We start from the raw sequence: 20,794 nt of genomic DNA on the forward strand, positions 1-20,794 counted from the left end.
CCAGCCACACCAGATAGTTGATACCATCCTAACTAATTACAAACTAGTTCCCGCGAGTTTATTCTAAGCGAGAAATGAACGAACATAAATGGTACAACTAGACATAATGGTGGTTCGCGCCAAACGTGGCACAGTTGAAACAGAGATTGATTGTAATAGTCGGTTAGTGCATGATTGAAGATCAACGGTCTTGACATCAATGAGTCTGAACGTTGGAGGCTTGACGCCGATTACTGGTGATAAACGGTTCAGATAACACAAATTTTACAAGATACCTTGTTTAACCGCTCGTACTAAAATCTACCGAATGCAATAAAGTGTCGAATGTCATACTCATATTGAGACACTGGCCATCAGTGTGAGTCATTTCGATTTTTCAAACATAAAGATACAATCTCGAAATACATTCCAGAAGCATTTCAAAAATCCATGCTGCCTAGATCAATCCCATAAAGAGTAAAAAGAAGAAAAAAATGTAACAGGCACAGAATGTGCAGAAAACAATAAGTTTGATTTAAGTGATCCAAGTAAAACAGATGGCATTTACTAGAGAGAAACAACCAACATTGTGCTCAAAGATGTAATGAGTACTGTCATAAATTGCATCGTATTTTGCAAACTTAATATTCTATGATTATGTAGATTTTATTGCTGCGAGGCTTCCCTTGCGACACATCTAGTAATAGTAGCTAGTAAGGAGACATCTGATTATTAGATGAGGTTCGTAATAACAACTTGTCTAGATGTTAATGGTGGAATAAGTGCCGGTTTTTGTAGGAATGTACAATTTCCTCAATGGTTTATTGAGCTCAGGCAGATGAAAGTATTTCTTCTACCTTAAGGTATTTAGTTTTATTTAAGCATTCCATCCCATTCTGTTCCACTGTAATTCCACACAAATTGGTAGTATATACATATAACATTCTACTTCGTCTGATATCACAATACCATTAATATATTTTTTGTTCGTTTTCAATAGTAAAATCCAATCAAATATTTTTTTATTACTTATCAATGATATTTTACTTCCGTTATTAGTTATTTGCAATATATCATTATGAGCTTACCATGGCTACCACAAGATAATTTACCTTGCCCTAGCAACAACAGTACACTAAAAAAATGCTTTGCCAATATCAGTTTTTTCACCTTCACAAAAAACTTAGTCGTTTTGTAGACGGGGTTTTTCCGTACTGAGATTTTTTATATCAGCAATTGATTCTTCAGCACCTAATTGATACTGTACTGCTTAAATGAAAGATTTTTTCTTTAATTAGAATTAAAGTTCATTGTTCTAAAGAATAGTTTTCAATTCAATAGTTTTTTTATATGGTATTGACACAAAATACATAGGTACAGAAGTCAATCTACATACAAAGCGCGTTCGAGTCACGCAGACAAAGGTGTCTATGTGTGCGTGTTCACAGATGCGCTGTCTCAAAACAACTCAAAACAGTGCGAGCGCGGCTGCCGCTTTCTTGAGATAAGCGCGTCACACAAAGGTAGATAAATGTGCACGCGTTGTGATACCTACCTAACTGTAATTTGACTGTAATATTTTTAATTTTAATAACAAAAGAAAAAGTAATAATGGAGCAACAAAATTCGTATCATAATTGAACAAGTTGACGGTTGTTTTATACAACAATAAACAGTGAATTGTCGTTTTTTTAGCCTGCCGTATTACCTATAGTATGTACCTACTTATTTTCTCATATTTCGATGGTTCGTTTAATAAACGCAGTAGGTAGATACAGTTAGGTAGGTAGGTAAGCGCCCCGGCGGCGGCCTCTGGCCCAATGCCGTAATAAGTTTTGCTAGTGTCGACCCAGGCGAACCTGCCTACCTACCCTCAAAGATTATTGCTAGTAGGAGTTGATAATTTTTGTGATCATGGCGAGACTATGTTGTAAGGTAGACGAAATAAAACTCGCACATCAAGTTTTCTGTAGGTAGAAGCAAGCTTAGATCAGGGACTGTACCAACCCATTACATACAAAAATATTTTTTTCACAAGTAAAGAGTAGGGTAAGTATATATGTATGAATAACAAAATTATAAATTGCGGTTTCTGAAAAACGGTATCTCGTTCAAACGAATTTCCGTTGAAAGTGTTTATTAACCTCTTGTATGCCACATTAAATATTTTATTATTATTGGTTTATATTTCATTTTTCCTGTTTTATTCTCAACAATACATCAAATAATTAGATACGAGTACCACTACCACGTTAGTTTTATGCGCATAAAACAGTTGACAACCCTAGCGCGACCGCCGAGTTTAGGCATGAAAAGTGAAGTACATACATGAGATTGACTTCTGTACCTATGTATTTTGTGGTATTGATGAGCCGTGAATTTAAGGTTCTTGCGACTTTGATTCGACACGCTTCGCCATTATGATGTTTTTTTTTCTACAACCTTTCCTAAAGTACCTGGTGAAAATTTCCAGCCTTCAGAATATAAAAAATTCGTCATGTCTCTGTCGGTACTTCTATACTTATTTATTATACTTTATTTTATTTTATTTTTATTTTATTTTTATGGCACACCAACGACTTATTCACTAATACATTTACAAATCTTACCCTAATGCTTAAGTCTAGAGTGAATTTGTCACTTACAGGTGAGCACAACACTGACATACAGGAACATTAAATTAAATTAACTATACTTCAGAAGAACATTAAACTTGAACAAAATTTAAGAATTGAAACAATAGTAATAATAATTTACAATATTATAGAATTAAGAATGAAATAAATAAATACAGTGGCACCCATTGCTCTTATCCAATATACATCACTTGCGGAGCATTATGATAAATGTCCAGGCGTTATGAACGTAGACACAATCTATTCCTGAACCCATTCATATTGCACTTCAAATATTCGCAGACTACACACTCCGCCGAGATTAATAATGTACTTTATCATAAATACCATGGTCTTTACGTAATATCTGCACCTAATTAATCTTTTCTGTGTAATAGAATAAGTCGTTTTTCAGATCGATTTTTTTTAGGTCCTGCAACACTTTATACAGCAATCAAAGTGACAGTAAAACTTACAGTTAATAAATATGCATAACTGCAATACGACAAAAGGTCGCACAGAAGCAAGCCCAATGAAATTACGTTCCACATTTTCCTTATAAGGCAAAACCAATTTGTTTCAAAGCTACTCATATTTGCTTTTCAAGATGTCGATTCTAATAGATCTTGTGCACTGTCGAGCGAGATTAATCACCCACTTTACAAAGGAGAGTCACGTACTAATACGTCCATTTGCCTTGCTTACCATGCTAATGGTAGGTAAGTCCGTGGTTACCAATTTGTCTTATTAACAAGGTATAGTTAGCGCCAGGCTATCTGGGGTAATGGAGGAGTAATTGATCGTTGCAGATTACATGATCAAGATTAGCAGTGGTTTTACTTTGCTGTTACAAAGGGCCCTAATGTTTGGTTCGATATTGGCTAAAGTGTTAGTGAAAGTATCAATACGAGATTTGGTTGGAACAAATATTCTAGTGATCCATCGGATCTTTCCATTTTGTTCTTATGAATAATTATAACGGTAAGACCATCCTACAGCGACATAAAACGAGCCAAAGGAATTCAACAACCAGGACCTACGATTTACCCTTGGGAATGAGCAAACAAACGCAAATTCCTTACAACTCATCGTATAACCATTAAAACACCATAAACTTACAGCCTCATTCCTCTCCGAGAATTTCTCAGCTAAATTCAGCACTTCCACTTTCGTTTTCGATATTTATAGCGAAGTGTAAGGTGTGCCGGGCGCCGGTAATCTGCCATTAGCCCGCTATCCTCGCCTGTAATCGCGATCAGAGTTTATCATATATCAACCAGTTTCTGCCGAGGAATATGATGAAGATGCTGTTCGGGTATTATCTAGATACGTAGGATATTGAGAGGTGTTGTTATTACCTTAGATCTATAGTTGTAAAAGATATTTGTATCGCAAAAAGTTTTTGATGTAATTGAACTGATTAGAAATGATGGCGAAATTGCTCTTATAGTATGTATTCATGTGCTGAAAAATATGCAATGAGGGATGGCGAAACTTAAAAATATTCAAAACACTCGTGGAACGTTGCAACGTTTGTTTCTGCCGTCACCACGCCGTCACACATTTCTAATGAAGTAAGCACCAACTTGTACTATGTCAAGTATATTTACGAAGTTCCAGCTACTGGGACACGTCAATCCAAACAAAACAGTGCAGCTCCGACCTTTAGCCCACTTACTGGGAACCAAACAAAGCGCTTGTCTTCAAACATTCTCTCGTAAACAAATGTCCAAATGTCCGACACAAATGTACGGAGCCTGTCTCCTGGGTATGTAGTACGCGTTGCATTCAACTTGATGTCACAACCTTGAATGCGGAAATATGTCGAATAAAACTATGTACGCGAAGGGCGCGCGTGGAGTAGTGAATTGGGGGATGTGCCAACAGTCTGCGATCGTGCCTTAAGATACATGGGACTTTGTCTTGCCGGTTGTATATGACTAGCTTACGTCATCATTTCTATAGATATGCCATTTTTAATCAGTTGTGTCTCTATGGTTTCCTATTATATTTTTTTGAAGATGTATCATATTTGTCCATGCTACTAAGTGTCCCAAGGTTTGCTTCCTCATCAACGCGAAATATGTGACCTTTGTTTAGATCAAAGAGTACGTTGATTTTGTAATATCCTTATGCCATATCCACATATCTTCTGCTATCTTCAGTGTGAGAGTACTCAAACTATTTTAAGGGAATGTCCCCCACTGGTTGGCTGATAGGATCATAAATTGTATCTAGTTTTGCTATAACAGTGCTGGCGAAAATATAACGCCTAAATATAAGTAACTGTTTAACTTTGTGTTTACTTACATTTATGGACTATAAAGTCTCGATCATTATTAATGGTTCAACCAATATGCCGTGTAACTGTTATCTTGAAGTGCCAGTAAAATAATGACGACATGCAATTCTATTTATTAGGTCTTTAATGTAGGTTTGTTTGTATCTTGATAAGAGCTACTTACAAGTTTGGAATCTTAGTTATTTTAGCTTTTCTAACTTATCTGTTAGCTTCGTCTGCTTTGTAATGACTATCTTCTCCAAGTCCATCTTTTAAATCTTCATCCAGTTTTCAATAACCAAAATTAGAATGTCACTGGCGCCAACTCTAAGTCTAGGGCAATTCGTTTCACGTGTAACAGATGATTCAATACCTCGAAACTCACTCACACATGGACATTTTCACGTACATCAATCACTCACACAGATGTATCGTCATCTCGGTGTATTTAGCAAGTATTCAGATAATCTGACGCCTCGCTCCGAAGCCGACAAACAAACAGACAAGCTTCAAAGCATCCGGAAACATTCAGACGAATAAGATTAACAGACAAGTTGATGTTCAATGTATTTGTAATATACGGGATTATGATATCTGGTTAACGATGTTCGAATTTGTCTGGAGAACGCGTTGCTTTTTTGGAATTATTGACAAGATCGCAGTGTTAAACTATTTCGGAAAAAATGATTTATTATGGATCTTTTATATTAAGTGATAAGTGGTAACAGAAGTTTCATAAATTGGCTAAACAGTGGTGATGCTGAAAGACACTCAAAGTAATGTGGGTATGAGAATCGATACAATAGAACTAAATATGAGCCCGCATTGGATACCTAATGTAGATATTTTTTAAGAAAGCACCCGCAGATGGAAGCTAACACATAAAGTTGCAGCAGGTGCACCTAATAAATGTCAAGTTTATGCAAAGTTATCATACAAAATAGAAAGAAGGAATAATAAAACTACTGGACGCATTCCAACCATAACTAGTCTAAATAAATTATTGGAATACCAAACAGACCAAATATTGTGAAATAAAATTATAGAATTATATTAAATACTAGGGCGCTCTGTATCCAATTTTTATGAACCGGTAACGATATGACCACTATTCCTTGACCTTTCTTTGCGGTACTTCAAAAGTATATTAACAAATGAAAAACAATTGAACCGATTTTGGATGAAGATAGAGTCAAGTTGAATAATGGCATTTTCTACGCAATGTGGTTTTTATTTGTCTATCTCATCATCTCCCGAGCCTTTTTCCGACTATGTTGGGGTAAGCTTCCAGTACAACTGGATACAGGTGAGTGCGAGTATTTAACAAGGAGCGACTGCCTATCTGATCTCCTCAGCCCAGTTATCCGAGCAACCCAAACCCATTGGTATGACGGATTGTCAGACTTACTGTCTATTCAATGACAGCAGCTAGTTTTTTTCTATTATTTTAAATCTCCTAAGACATAGTCCAAGTAACACTGGTGTATGTACGCTTTGTGAGTCGTTATCAGTAATCGATTATGTTTTATAGCTAACTTTATTGCTGCACTGGAAAGTTTGATTGATGTGAACATGTATCTGAGTGTTGGGAAACATTTTTTATCCTCAAATTTTTCGTTAATTGAAGAAATAATTGTGGCAGTACTTTGAGAATCGATTTAAGTAAATAAATTGTCACGATGATGGATGATAAACACGTTATTTGAGAATTTGCAAATAATGTCATCTGGTAATTCCCCTTCAAAAAAAATTGTTATTTTCCCACTGACCCTGTTTATGTTTTAGATTTAACCGCAGATAAAAAATGCAATATAAATCCTAAATTATGAACTTTATTTGAACCATTTTACGATTTCCGTGTAAAAGTTGTATCAATTTTTTTCCCCTTCAAACAAATCCTTACGAAATCACAAGTTGATTTTGCAAAACTAAATACGGTGATAAAATTATCACTTGCCTGACAAGGAACATAAACTGTATACGTGATTGAACTACAAAAGTACTACTCAATTATTGAACCTTTAATCTATCTAATTGAAAACACTATAAATGCAATGCACTTCCGCCAGGTTAAGTAGGTAATATTTATTTATTTATAATACGGTATGCATATTTTGTACAACGGCGGACTTAACGCCTTAGGCGTTTTCTGCCATATGAACTAACTTAACTAACAATCCGAAAAGATTAATTGCTGAAATAGTTATAGAAAATACTTGTACTCTTAGATACACAAATAAGGTGAATAATGAATTTGATTTCTGCAAGAGTCTTATTTCGTACTCTTGAGATCCACCTTCTTGGGTAACGGTGATGACAAATACAATGTCTGCTTCTTTTGACTATACATACAGGTACATACAAGTCCTGTATAAGTTATAGTAAATAATTCCTATTCACATGACTTCTATCTTTTATATCGCTCAAATCTTTTATAATCATCCTACACCCAATAAAAACGAAAGCCTTAACAAGACCACACACTTAGATTTTTTCACCAACACAATATCCAGAGAAAGTTTTATTCCCATAAAATTGATAATCATAACATTTGCTTCACAAAAAAGGGGCCATATTAAAGCGATTGCACAAGATACACACGGGTTTGTAACCCGTACAATGCGTGTCAAAGGTAGGTGACACACGGGCGGTAAATCACGCGAGCCGAGCCATTACGTTCGGCTAATACGATACAAATGTTTGTACAATAGAGTGTTTAAAACTGTCGCTTCACGATTTATGGGGGACGTCCAGGAATACTCGCAGGGATGGACTCGGAATTTCTAATGGGAAATATGGAAAGAAAAAAATATGTTTGGGTTCTATGTGATTCTGACCAATTAACATTAGTATTATTTTTGTGGAAGTTCAATTTGCAAGTATATTTACTTAATATGGCAACGTTTTGTCTTTATTAAAAGAAAATTAAAATTGTTATATAAATGAAATACACAGTCTTACAGGCAAATCGTTATTTTTATTATGTAGAATCTTCACTGATTCAGATGGGTAAAATAAATACGCCTTATGGCATAATAGTTATTATTATAAAATTATTTTAATCAGGTAAAAGCTCAAAATTTCCTTACAAAATAAGTCCCTGTATCCCAGTCGGTTCTCACAAATCCATCTCGTTGCAGCGCGTCAGTCGTGGCGCCTGCGCACCTCAGTCGCGTCGCACTGTTTATGTTAATGCGGACAATTTTATATTACACGCTCGGCTGGCTCGCCTAGTACAACTTTAGTGCACGTCAAATTACTATCTATTCTATTGAAATATATTAGAAAAGAGTAAATTGTTTTATACATTTTAAAGATGCGTAAGAACAAAATTGATCTTGTGTTACTTTACTAGTAAAATATTTAAAGAAGGGGACCAGAAAGTAAGGGATATGATTAAAGATGTTTGAAATCAGACCCAAAAGCAAGGGCATGCGTTTTTATGTAAAGCAAGAACACAGAGAAAAACAGAACAGAGAGAGAGAGAGAACAGTTTAGAAAATCAGCCCCTGAATGAAAAGGGCGTCAATAGAACATATTATTAATCCTTGCAAGTTTGCACTTGGAAACAGTTTAAGAACCTAACATTTTACTAAAATCCCTAAAACATTATATCCTTTCAAAGCCTCCTAATCCTAACGTACGGACATTCACGTCGTCACCAGATTTTGTTTGAAATGATTGGTTGCTGAACCAGGAATTGCTGAATCCTCTCAGGATATTAACTCCCATCCAATTATCGGTTGAATGATTTATTTGTGTTTTACTATCGTTTTTACGGTTTGCATTTGATGCCAGATTTAATGGACTGAAGATGGCAAGGTGTGTGGCGTGATGTTTATTTTGGTATTTGTTTAACTTGAGGTGTTAAAGAATGTACAAAATTGGTGAGCAGTAAAAGTTTTGTGATTGCCTTTGTTAGGAAAGCCGTAGCGGCAGAGCTAAAAATGGAATTGAAGATTGTTAATGCTGCTCATACTGTTACGCATATTGTCAATAGTTAATCATCAAAAGTTTAATGATTCGTGGGCAGGCGTACCATCTGAACTGCATTATAATCTATAGAATTATTAAGATCCTGGTCTGATTAATACCATTTAGTACATCTTTCCATTCCTAGATTGTTCATCTCCAAAATCTAAATCCAATAATAATTGTATATCAAATAATCGTGACTTATAATCGTAGTCATATCAACACCCACCAACTTAAGTTGACATCCGACGTGCAATCAATTCAAACTGGAAAATTATTTAACTGTTGATTGACGGAAGGAATGTCTTCAAAACTGCAAGCAGTACAAAAATCCAGCAAAGAAGCAATACCAAAGTCAATAGATTAGAATTTGTCTGAAAAAACATGTATTAGCTTGCCTGTGTCTACAAGGCCAGATATAACAACCTTTTTTTCCAGGTGGACAATTATAGATACCTAAAGAGTCATTAATATTAATTAAAATTTAAACCCCTTCAATTTTCTTTATTTTGTGGCGCCACTCTGTCACGCCAACTACCACCGGCCACTCAGTATACGACCAATTTTATACTGCACTAGTTGCGCACGAGCACTGACATTTGCCTTAATAAATGGCGCATACATACAGAAGTTTTATGTTGTTGTCGTTTTTTGTCCAATATGTCCGGTTTTAGAATGTGATCTACTTCGGCCGTTCCGTGTTGTAATCAAGTCAATAATGTTTGATATATTGAATTAGTGGTTTGTGAGGTGATTGAAGAGATAATTGTGTGTTGGGAAATCTTATCTTATATTTTAGTGTAAAAATTAAATGTCTGGTGCTTTTCCACTGATAAGCTGTTGTTATGATGTGGATGAAATGATTTTAGAAATTAAACACGATTCGGAAATCAATTTTGGTAGGGCAATAGCCGACAGACTACTCACTCTTATTATCCGCCTTTTCTGCCTGTCTGTTCGTGATAAATTCAAAAACTGTGGTAGTGAACTAAAATACTGAATGAGGAGTTTTTACTCAACTCTCTCATTTTGATCTGAATCTGATGAATAATTGGATTGTAATCCTAAATTATAAGCTTGGCTTTGCTAAACCCCGTAGCAGCTGCTTTACATAAAACAAACAGTATTTTGTAAATAAGACAAATTGCTTCATTCCCAGATTTACTTACAATCCACTTTGATAGTTACACAATGTCCTGTCACTCCTCTAGCAAAACATTAGCAGTTATTAGTTGTATTACCAAACATCTACCCACATTTTGAACGCCAATGTCCCAACAGGCTGGTCCGATCGTTCATACTTTCATTCACACAGATGAAGCGATACAAACAATATTTACCGCAGCTGGTCAAATTGAAAGCTGTAACTAGGGCTGCTCAATTGTTTGGGACTTTAAATGATCCGTCCGGTAGAATACGTGTCAATGGGTGTCAGAAAACAGAATAGAATTGGAATCAATCTTGAAGATGACACCGTTTTCCATTAATGAAGAATTTTGTTACCAAAGTCAATTTTCCAATGATCAAGGTTGGCAAGGAGTATCTGGTCCTGATTTTGTTTATCCAAGTTACAATACAAGATTTTGATTTTCAGCAACACATGAATATCCGGCTGACTGAAAAGTGAGGGAGTTTCACAAAAGGATTAATGTCCATGAAAAACTTAGCCACAAAAAAAAATACTAGCCCCATTAAGACACTATTTTCTACTTTAAATTGTTTTTTTATTTAAGTCACACTGTTTTAGCAGGCATAAAAAAGGCAAAAAAAATAGATGCAATTTTTATTTACCTTTCTACAGACGACCCTACTGAAACAGGTAAATGAAATGCTACAGATATCAGTCCGCTGAGGCGTAGGTACAGCCTTACAAAGCTAGTATTGATAGATAAGGCCGTCGCTTTTAATTGGAGCCTGGCTAACATTCACGCTTTTTCCCATTCACCACTTGATGGCTTGGACCTGTGTTACTACTATGAATGGACTGTTTGTTTTGTTGTAACTATTTGTTTGTTTAATGTTTAAGTTTGTGGTAAAATGTTTGTGATACTATTCAATTCAGAAATGTTTTTAGGTCACCTACCTTTAAGATTGTTAAATTGCGATGTTTATGTAGACGCATGACGCTAAAGCTATGAGAAAAGCAGAAAAGGCAAGCAATTGTGATTCAACCACAGCATGCAGCAGCATTATTGGACCTAAGCAGTGCAATTATTGTTGTAACTTGGGCAACTGTCTAATCTCCCGAAAATAAAAAAGCGCAAAAGCTCATGTTTGATGGTAACTGTATTTACCAGAACACAATACCACGCCAATTAGCAAGTACACAACCAGTCACCAATCACAAACAAACCAGACATTTATAAACAAGCCTTAATAACTATCTGTGTGCGCAAAACTTAAAATTATGCTAGCTAACGGTGAAACGGGCACGAACCCGTCCCCAGTAAAATATGTACGGCGTAATGACGATTTCTATCGACGAAGCTAGCCTATTAATCAGTACTGTTCATAGCAACATTAGTACCTAGACTACAAGCCTTCATAGCTCCGCCAATGAGCGTGAGAATCGCTTGCATATATTAGTCTCGATCCATCTAATTGATAGGGCTTCAGAGGTGTTGCTTGTCTGCTAAAATATTAACGACGTGATAAATAAATAAAATATAGGGGTTCAGGCTGCTGCAGATAAAATTAAAGGCCATATGGGATATTCAAATAATAGTGCACGGACAACCGAATAGTGTGAGAGTACTGTTAAAAAAGTCTAACTATACGATTGTCAATATATGAAATATAGTTTCAGGCAGATCTTATCTAAAAAATATACCTTCCTTCACAAAACCTAAATTATCCTCATGATCTAAAACATGCAATTGAAATAATCAGCAGCGAATAGATCCATAAGTTTAAATATGCATCTATTAAGATATCTTGCAAAGTTCCTTACAGCAAGTTTCCACAGCATCATTTGCGGCATTCCGATAAAATACTTCACATTCTCGTTAAGTAATTAGCAATACGATATCGCAAGTGAGAAAATATTCAACGACGGGCAAATTAGCCAGAATCTTAATTACAGCGTAATTGGCTTTGCGATGCTGAATATGCTTATTGTGACTCAATTGATCGCTTTTGTAGCCCATAAGTATTGTACTCCCGAAATCTCTGATATTTTCTGCACGGCCGTTTTGCGTGTGTTGTGTTGGTTAATATAAGAAAACCATTTACTTAATATTTCCAAAAAGTAGACTGACAACAAGTTGTGTTCTGTTGATCCATTAGAGCTCCAAAATCTCAAAGCCTTCGAAAAAGCTTCCCAAAGCATGTCCGAAGTAACCGATTTCAAAGTAGCTTCCCCGGGACGTGATTGAAACCCCGAGAGGAAGCTAGTTATCAAAATGATTCAAATTGCATTTTTCAAGATTATTCACAGTCATAATATCTATTAGATTTCCCACATAAGTCTGTGTTTGAGACGCATATAACAAGAGAGAGACTCCTAACACCGACAAAGCGTTATCAGATTACAAGATACGCCACCAGGCCAGTAGCACACTTAACCTATAATCTTACTAATCCTAGCACCTACTAGGCTAAAGAGAAATCCTCAGTGAGATCCGTGGAGAACCAAATATCTAGCGGAGATCCCATAACGGAAAATCTCGTAAGAAAGTGGTGCGCCACAATGCGTAATGCCGCAATGACGGGGAACGGTTACTGTCTCCACTCTTATAAGTCTTCGTTGGAACCCGGTCCACTTTTGCGATACCAAAATTTTTAGCAAGATGTCTCAAAGAACCCGATCGCGTCGTAAATTCACTCGTAACTAACCGTTTTCGTCATGCCCACCGTGAGTATTTGACCTAGAAGAATGCGCCTAACCTGCCTGCATTAAGACATCTCCTCTCATCTTTCTTTACTCCGTGCTAAGATCCCATCGGACAGCATGATCCGTATCATCCGTAACTTCCCATCATGAATCAACGATGTTTTCTACCAACACATGTTAGAAGAACAATTAGGGGTCCGGGCTATCGCGATGGCCCTCATAAACTGCTCATTAGGTTAGGTTACCACAATTATCGTCTTTCAACCTGTTGTGGCGAGTCCGTGTGTATGTATGTGACCTTATGTCAAATTAACTACGTCTAATGGGATGCAAATTGGTGTTTTCTGTTTGTGTGTCGGTCAGTTTATGTGGCTGGTTGAGAGAAATGTGCTGATGGGCTACTTCTAGGTATTTACTGCTTCTTGCTGGGGCTGCGGGGTTGTTCGAAAGAGTAACCGCAGTCCTAGTACTTGTAAGGGCTCCAGAAGGAAGAAATGTGCGTTTAAGTCAGCGGAACCCTGACGAAGTTATTTTGGTATTAGGTACTTATTTAGATAATTAACAATATGATTGGAATGGTCATTATTTCTTTAATTTATGACAAAGCTTGTTACTTTTGAGTGAACAGTAATAGACAAAAGATTATTGCTAACGTATACCCACCATTGCGCGGTGGACATTTTTTACCATATGAAGTTCATAATTAATTTATAAAGACTTTATACCGCAAAGCCGTAACAGCTTCAAACGGTACCAGCACTTGAAATTAAATCAAACTACCCACACCATCGATATTAAGTACTTGTTCCATCGACATTAAATTCATGCCCCTTCACATTACATCACAGAGCGAACAAACTACACGACAGGAGCCGGGGCGCACAGCTAGTTCAAAACAAACAGTATTTATTAATGTCCGCGACGGATAATACGCCTCTAAATTGTTTCTAATGGCTACCAGTATAAATGGAATTAATATTGTGTACTATCTGATACATGGTGCTGGTGATTTAATATCACCATCGGAGGAAACATTTAACATTATTATAGAAAGTTGTTTGCGGGTTGTCGCATTGTGTTGGTTTCGCCTTTTTTGGTTTAGGGGAAAAGTTGGGAAAGTTCGCCAAAATTGTTTGAAATACGAAGTTCTTTTCACGTGCTTCGTGTAGGTTTCATTTCTTCGAATCACCAAAAGTAGGTCACAGGTGGTATTGAGGAAAATTCTTAGACAGAAAAGAAATCAAATACTTAATTGCATTAAACGTGGTAAGACCGTTTAGAAATGGCATGTACTTATTACTTCTACTGTAGTTATTCACGACAACTTCGACTTTGTCCATGAATTTGCCTTTCGTTTGTAGGCATCTTTCACAATCTTGACCATAATATATTCAGATGGCGCCTCCACTCATGAATCTTCGAGCTGACCCGACAAAAGCCAAAAAAATACCCCATTGAAAACATAAATTGTTCAAACAAACATTTACCTCATTTGTAAGGATTTATAACTCTTTTCGGGGGTGGTTCCGCGTTATTTATCGCTATATTTGTGACAAAACTACTATTTAGTAGGGGTTGTTACAAGCCTGATTTATTGGCCCGATAAGGGAATTATTTGTTTAAAGATTTACTGATTTTATTGTGATTTTAAGGGTGCGTTTTTTAGTCCGAGATGTTCTTTCGGAAATGTCCTTCCTAGACCCCTGCATGCATTCTTAAAACCGACACAAATGACCCACATTGTATATAAAAGTTCTTCTATTTACACTGCTGTGACAAATTGAAACAAACAACATTTCGAATGATATAAGGCTATCCTTCAACACCTAATCCCGAAAACACTGCATTAGTATAACGCTGTCACGTAATACAAATCCATTGTCACTGCTCTAAGCCCAAAATGTAGTGACCAGTATAACTTGGACCGAGGCTTCTTATGGAAACAATTTTATGGTGATAATTCAAAACCATACAGGTTTTTAAAGAATTAGGTATAAAATACTGACTTGTTTAAATTAATTGTGATTGTTTTCTGACCTAAAAGGTCTTATTGTAAGTCATATCAATGAACGTGTATGTATAAAAATTAAAAGGTACTCGACATCTCACTCATCTCAAAAATGTATATTTTTCGATTCTATGGAATTTTTAATATGTAGTGTATTTTATGTAGCTTAAAACATATCTTAAATGAGATGGTGATTAAAAATCATGTCCATAAAAGTCCTAAATACACTGGTTACTAAGTCAACCAAACAAAAATAGCGTCTCCCAATTTAGCAAAAGTCGCCTCCGCGTCCGTTTTCGCCGTACAACGCATTACTGAAAATATTATTTTAAGCTCTTCGGAACAGGGAAAAATACTTTTGTTCCGCGTATCTTATTACTAGTTTCCACTTTGTTTATTTTTAGAGTTCCTAGCTTTGATTGTGTTGTTAGTGGGAAACTATGGGACTGTGTAATCGGGCGACTTTTTGTCGGAACTTTTTTAAATATTATTAATTACACAATTATAATTCTTATTCGTTGAAAATTCAGTATTTTATGTAAATTTCTCCTAATTACTCCGCTATTTTTCTAAATTGCAAATATAGCTTTTACTCAATAAATATAGGTAGTGGAAATTGTAGGGTTGCTATTATTATCTCTGACAGGTCTAACAGCTAGGTACCTACAAAACAAGGCATTTAATCACTTCAGATCTATATCCTTACAAACAGATTAGTTAGACTGGAAGTGACGTAACGCAGCGCCAATCAAACCTAGTTTTATCTTCCAGAAATCTTACCAAACGAATTCCTGTCAATAAACATTGGCAAGAATTTATCTCTTCGGTGACACTACAAATTGTAGTTACAGTATTATGTAATTGTAAGATCTAAGCTGAGAGAGCTGTTGAATAATAAGCTGATTATAAAATTCCTGCGTTGCGAAAATAACATCTGTACGACTACAAATAGACTGTTATAGAGACAGGTGGTTCGTGTTTACAATATGATGTCTTAAAGTTGAACAAACTATAACAAATGGAGTAGGTAACTAAATATTTTTACTTTTTCAAAAGTCCTAAAAATCTTTTCATTCTCTAAATATATAATTAAGTTTCCTAAGCATCAAACTAAAGCCCATTAATATCAAAATAATTATATTTTGGAGTTTTCAGACGACTTTTAGTCGCGCGTCTACACACAAGTTCATAGATTTACCGATTGATATGAACAGTGGGTGCATCGGCCCGTGCCATGTAAACCGAGCATCACTCAGCAATGCCAAAACACGGAACAGAGCGATTCCATTAGAGCTTTCGTACCATTTATTGATACAATACTAGGATGAATCGTTGCTAGGCGGCTAGTTTTGGAGATGGAGTCAAATATCATTTAGCAAATCAGCTTTGAACTAAAGACAAGCGCACGCAAATCGATTCATCTGTTTTAAAGCTACGGTGTCCGCAGACACATAGACGAGCATAGCGGATGACAAATTGGGTGGGTGATTAAATAGGGAGAAAGAAATAATATTTTTTTTTGGTTACCACAGTAATTAACCGCTCGCCCATGCTGCTAGTTCATTTACTTCAATTTCTATTTCTCCAGCTATTCCCAAACTGATTGTCAATAGGGTTCACCTTCTAAACAGAAATAATCCGAGACTACAACTATGGGTTTTCGTATATTTTCGTACATACCATTTAGTTCAGAACCAAGCATATTCCTTACCTATGTTATAAAGCCAGCTAACGAAACATTCATTTGTTTCAGCCGGACGAGCTGGCCAGATCGGTGAAGCTGACCTCCCGAGAGCGGCGGTTCATCAAGTTCGCGAGCGTGGAGTACGGAGGCCAGCTGTACATGACTCCTCAGGACTTCCTCGAGTCCGTGGTCGAGCAGGAACCTAGGCGTAAGTTGTGCTACAGTTTGTTTACACTGATCATAAAGAAAGTATACCAAGGTGACCCCCTGACTGTTATGGAGTGAGTGAAAAACGTCTGATTCTGGGGTGTCATGATACCCTGTAAAAGATATTTTCATCCCACCATCTCGGAAAGAGTAGTTTTACCCTTTGATATCTGAGCGCAAAAGTCGTTTTTATCCTCTAGAGCGGCAAAGTGATTTGAATTTAGAACATCGTGTGCAATACTCCATTTGTGACAATCTTGATAAGACTTTTCATACAAATTCATATTAAACAAATAAAATACTGCCTAAAATAATTATTCAATTAATTAAGTAATTTTTATTATTGTTTTTACATAGATTTTTAACCTCGTTTCATTTTTAAACTGAGTTTTCAAATAAATGAACTTTAATAGGTACATTTTTTTAATTTGACACTCATATGTGCGCGCCATTTTGTTTTAGTAATTTCCTCGATGAGGTGGGATGAAAAGTTACGTGTTGCACTCGAGTGCAAAGATTTTTCACCTTGTGCTCTTTTGATTCCCTCGCTATCGCTCAGGATTCTAATTATTGAAACACTCGCTACGCTCGTGTTTCAATTTTAGAATCCTTCGCTTGCTCGGTCATCAAAATTGAGCCCGCGGTTAAAAATCAACTTTGCACTCTTGTATAACAAATAACTATTATCTTTCTATATTAAAAGCAGTTTAAGCCCTCCGCGCTTTCTATACCTTTTTGTTTACTTTTACTGAATCGATTTGAATAATTTTTTCACCCTTAGAAAGCTACACTTATCCCTGAGCGACATTTTATCCCTGTGCGAGAAGTATTTTCCACGAGACGCGACTAAAATCGCGGGGAACAGCTTCTTAATGTTAACTTTATTATTGCTTATGACAGCTCGTCTGAAACGTCGTGTGCTGACTACCAAAGAGATTGAGTACCTGCGGGACCACACGCCGGCGCTCAAGAAGGGATCCTCACAAATGTTCCGCAATATGAGGGATAAAGGTAAACATCACTGAAATTCTGTCTACAAGATCTGACTCTAGATATACATATATCAAAAAATATTGGCCAAAATAAACTAAGATGTAGATATATGCCAATGCAAATCCAAGATGACTGGCAATAGTGCCTATAAAACATTTTACTTTATTTTAATTTTATATATTTTTTTAATTTTCCAGGTATCATCTCTTACACGGAGTACCTGTTCCTACTCTCAATTTTAACAAGTGAGTATATTCAGAACAACATTTGACAGTAGTGATTCTGCCCTTATAAGATCACTTAGGGATTTCGTCGTACCTACAGATAGCCTTGGCCAGCTTTAGTCTGTTTTAGTAAAAGTCCTGTCAGCTGTCTATAATCACCCCTGCTGCCTACATCCCCTCTCCCCCACGTGGACTATCGGAGTGTCACCAACGAGCTCCCCAGGCTATAAAATAAATGCTTAAACAAAACTTACACTATGTTAACAAAACCTCTAATTTCCTTTGCCCATCTGCCAGTAATCTGCAACACATAATTCGGTGTTTCAGAGCCGGCTTCAGGTTTCCGCATCGCGTTCAACATGTTTGATACGGACGGCAACCAGCGCGTCGATAAGAACGAGTTCCTAGTCGTGAGTATGCACATTGCACATGTGAAACGGTGTAAGGGAAAAGCGGGGAGCGATTTTGTAGAAAATAAACCATTTTCGTTAGTGGGGTTTTGGTCAATCATCAACATTTTTATCATACCCTGTGCCCTGGGCACAGGCTCATACATTTCCAAAATTGTATTACACATTCAACTTACTAAGGTATAAGTGGTTTATAATGCACAAGGGATAGACAAGCATTTCTTTATTTCAACATTACTAAAAGGTTCATAATTTTTTTGACCATCTAACTAGGTCGAAAAGGGTCGTTCTCAACTATTCATATTACATATTTCCTAGATTCATCGGTTTCGATCCAATGTTCATGACATAATTTTCATTTCATTTCTAAAATCACATTTCACAATTATATCTCAGTCTACGATAAATCGCTCCCCACTTACACTTGCGCCATACTGTAGGAAAACTGCATAAAAATTAGCACAAGCTACATTAGCGGCTGAAGCACATAGCCTTAGATTATAACAATATAGAGGGACTTAGCTAGGTTTGCTGAGGCGAAATAAAATTTTGTGTTTCGTAGAAAAGTAACCAAAATTGTTCGGTGATGGTTTAACACTGATAACAGTAGTAAAAGTAAAAAATGGTAGAAACTAACTATGGATTTTGAGGAATTTTGAAAAACATGGTGGTAGTTATAAAAATAATATTGGTTTGTAACTAAATATAGTTTCGCCAGAGCAAACCGATTAATTGACACTATTGCGACGATGCTCATACATTTTATATTAAAAAATCTATAATTAAATAAAGAAATGTCGACGCAATAATGCTAATTAATTTATTAAATGCAATAACACAAAAAATGTAGACGCTAAAAGCACAGCATGAAGGTCTTATACGACAAGGAACCAAGAAATATTAAATATATTTTTTCTTTATTTTTATATTATTTTTGTTTACTTTTTATTTTTTTCTGAATGTTTTGTTTCTGCGATGTTTTGTATCTAGATTCAGCGACTGCTTGGTGGTACGTTTAAGGAGCGTAGGAATTTGGACGCCAAAAGTCAGGAAGCAGTGAGTTCAATATTAACCGCTTTGTGGAGGGGCAGCCTCGCTATACCATGTTTTGGTTTTGGGTCACAATTTTGATTCGATTGCTTAAGGGAGAATGGGAAAATTTCTAGTTAGTCTACCCCTCTTCTAGAAAGATGGATTTAGATGTTCCTAAAGGTATCATTTGATTTATCTGTAGTCTTTTCAGAGATAGAACATAATTTTAAAGTAATAAGTTGCTCTTAGAAAGTTGACTTAGTATGTCGATCCTGTAGTATTAATAAGTTACTACCTGTGTTTAGCAAGGTATTTATTAGACCAACATTTGGGTTTCACACAATAAAGCTCAATCGATAGAGATGTTATTATATTATTTACAAGTTTATGAAAGAAAGATCAAACACCCATCCCGTCTCTTCTTGGCTTGTAGAGCTTAGCTACATGCTACATCCAATTAGCCAAAAAGCCAACATATTTAGGAGAGAGATGGTTATAATAACCCTTTCTCTGGTGGACCAAATAACCCATTCTTCTTTCAAAGGGAATTAACTTAATGAATAAGGTAGCACTTGAATATTTGTTTTCAACTTTTTCTTTTTTTTGGCAAATCGAATCAAAATTTTAACCAACTAAGTCTAATGCCGCTCTAATGTGTGAATTCCCTCCAATTTTTTTTTTAATGTTTAATATTTCATTTTCCTTTTGAAAAACAACTTTATTTTTTTTTATTAATTTCCCTAATCAAAATATAAATTATCACTAAACGTGTTTCCCTAAAAAATAATTTTGAATTACTTACAACTTTTTTATACCGGAGCGGCATAAAAGTCCTTTCGCTTGTTCTTTTTCATTTTTATTTTGTATCTATATAAATATATAATTATATGTAAATAATAATGTAATATTTATGTGTGTATTATGTGCTCACCGCGATTAGCTGCTTACGTTAGTGTCCACAAGTGCGATGAGGAATCGGGCCAGTCCGGTCGACGTCCCCAGTCCGTCGAGAGTAAGTCCTGATTGGACCACGTCTGTCTGTCTGTCTGTCAGTTTTTTCGTGATGTCATATTTTTTTGTATTTTTTTAGTTGTCGTTGAAGCTTTTACGGATTTATTCTTGTGGTTGTTTTTTGTGTAATTAACGCAAATACATGTAAAATTGTTGGGTACATGTTTGGGTAATTTGTGATAGTTTATTGTGTTATACTTAAAAGTATTTTATAGTTAATTGTAGTGTCGAATAGTAAGTAGTCGACAAGTCAATGTATATTTTATAGAATCTGAATTACGACAATTAATCAGACTGTAAGATAATCCGTAAAAAATGCTTTTGCTATATATTTATATAAAATTAATTGATTGAATTGTTCGCTATTGCATAATTTGTTTTTGTTCTTTGTATGTTATGAAGCTCAAAAGTATCAGCTACGATTGTTATAGATTTAAGTTTACAAATAAATAATTTAAGAAAAATATTAATTACGATTTGGCACGAATATTTAATTTTTAATATTATTTACAGGTTGTTTGGTGTTAACAATTTTAATATTTT

General features: G+C 35.7%; 1 protein-coding gene across 3 annotated transcripts in view; it reads left to right on the plus strand.

The window, feature by feature from the left end:
• LOC110371371 (calcium uptake protein 3, mitochondrial) overlaps positions 1-20,794 on the plus strand; it is a 69,632-nt gene that overhangs the window by 45,548 nt on the left and 3,290 nt on the right. Inside the window, exons 2-7 of one of the 3 annotated variants that reach the window (XM_021327589.3) lie at positions 16,444-16,582; positions 17,482-17,592; positions 17,772-17,819; positions 18,126-18,208; positions 19,199-19,264; positions 20,181-20,252. In XM_021327589.3, coding sequence (XP_021183264.2) covers positions 16,444-16,582; positions 17,482-17,592; positions 17,772-17,819; positions 18,126-18,208; positions 19,199-19,264; positions 20,181-20,252 — 519 coding nt within the window. The remainder of the gene's footprint in view (positions 1-16,443; positions 16,583-17,481; positions 17,593-17,771; positions 17,820-18,125; positions 18,209-19,198; positions 19,265-20,180; positions 20,253-20,794) is intronic. The other 2 variants (XM_021327590.3, XM_021327591.3) reach the window with 2 other exon arrangements.

Source organism: Helicoverpa armigera, chromosome 23 (genome assembly GCF_030705265.1).
Source record: "Helicoverpa armigera isolate CAAS_96S chromosome 23, ASM3070526v1, whole genome shotgun sequence".
In the NCBI taxonomy this organism is placed as follows: domain Eukaryota; kingdom Metazoa; phylum Arthropoda; class Insecta; order Lepidoptera; family Noctuidae; genus Helicoverpa; species Helicoverpa armigera.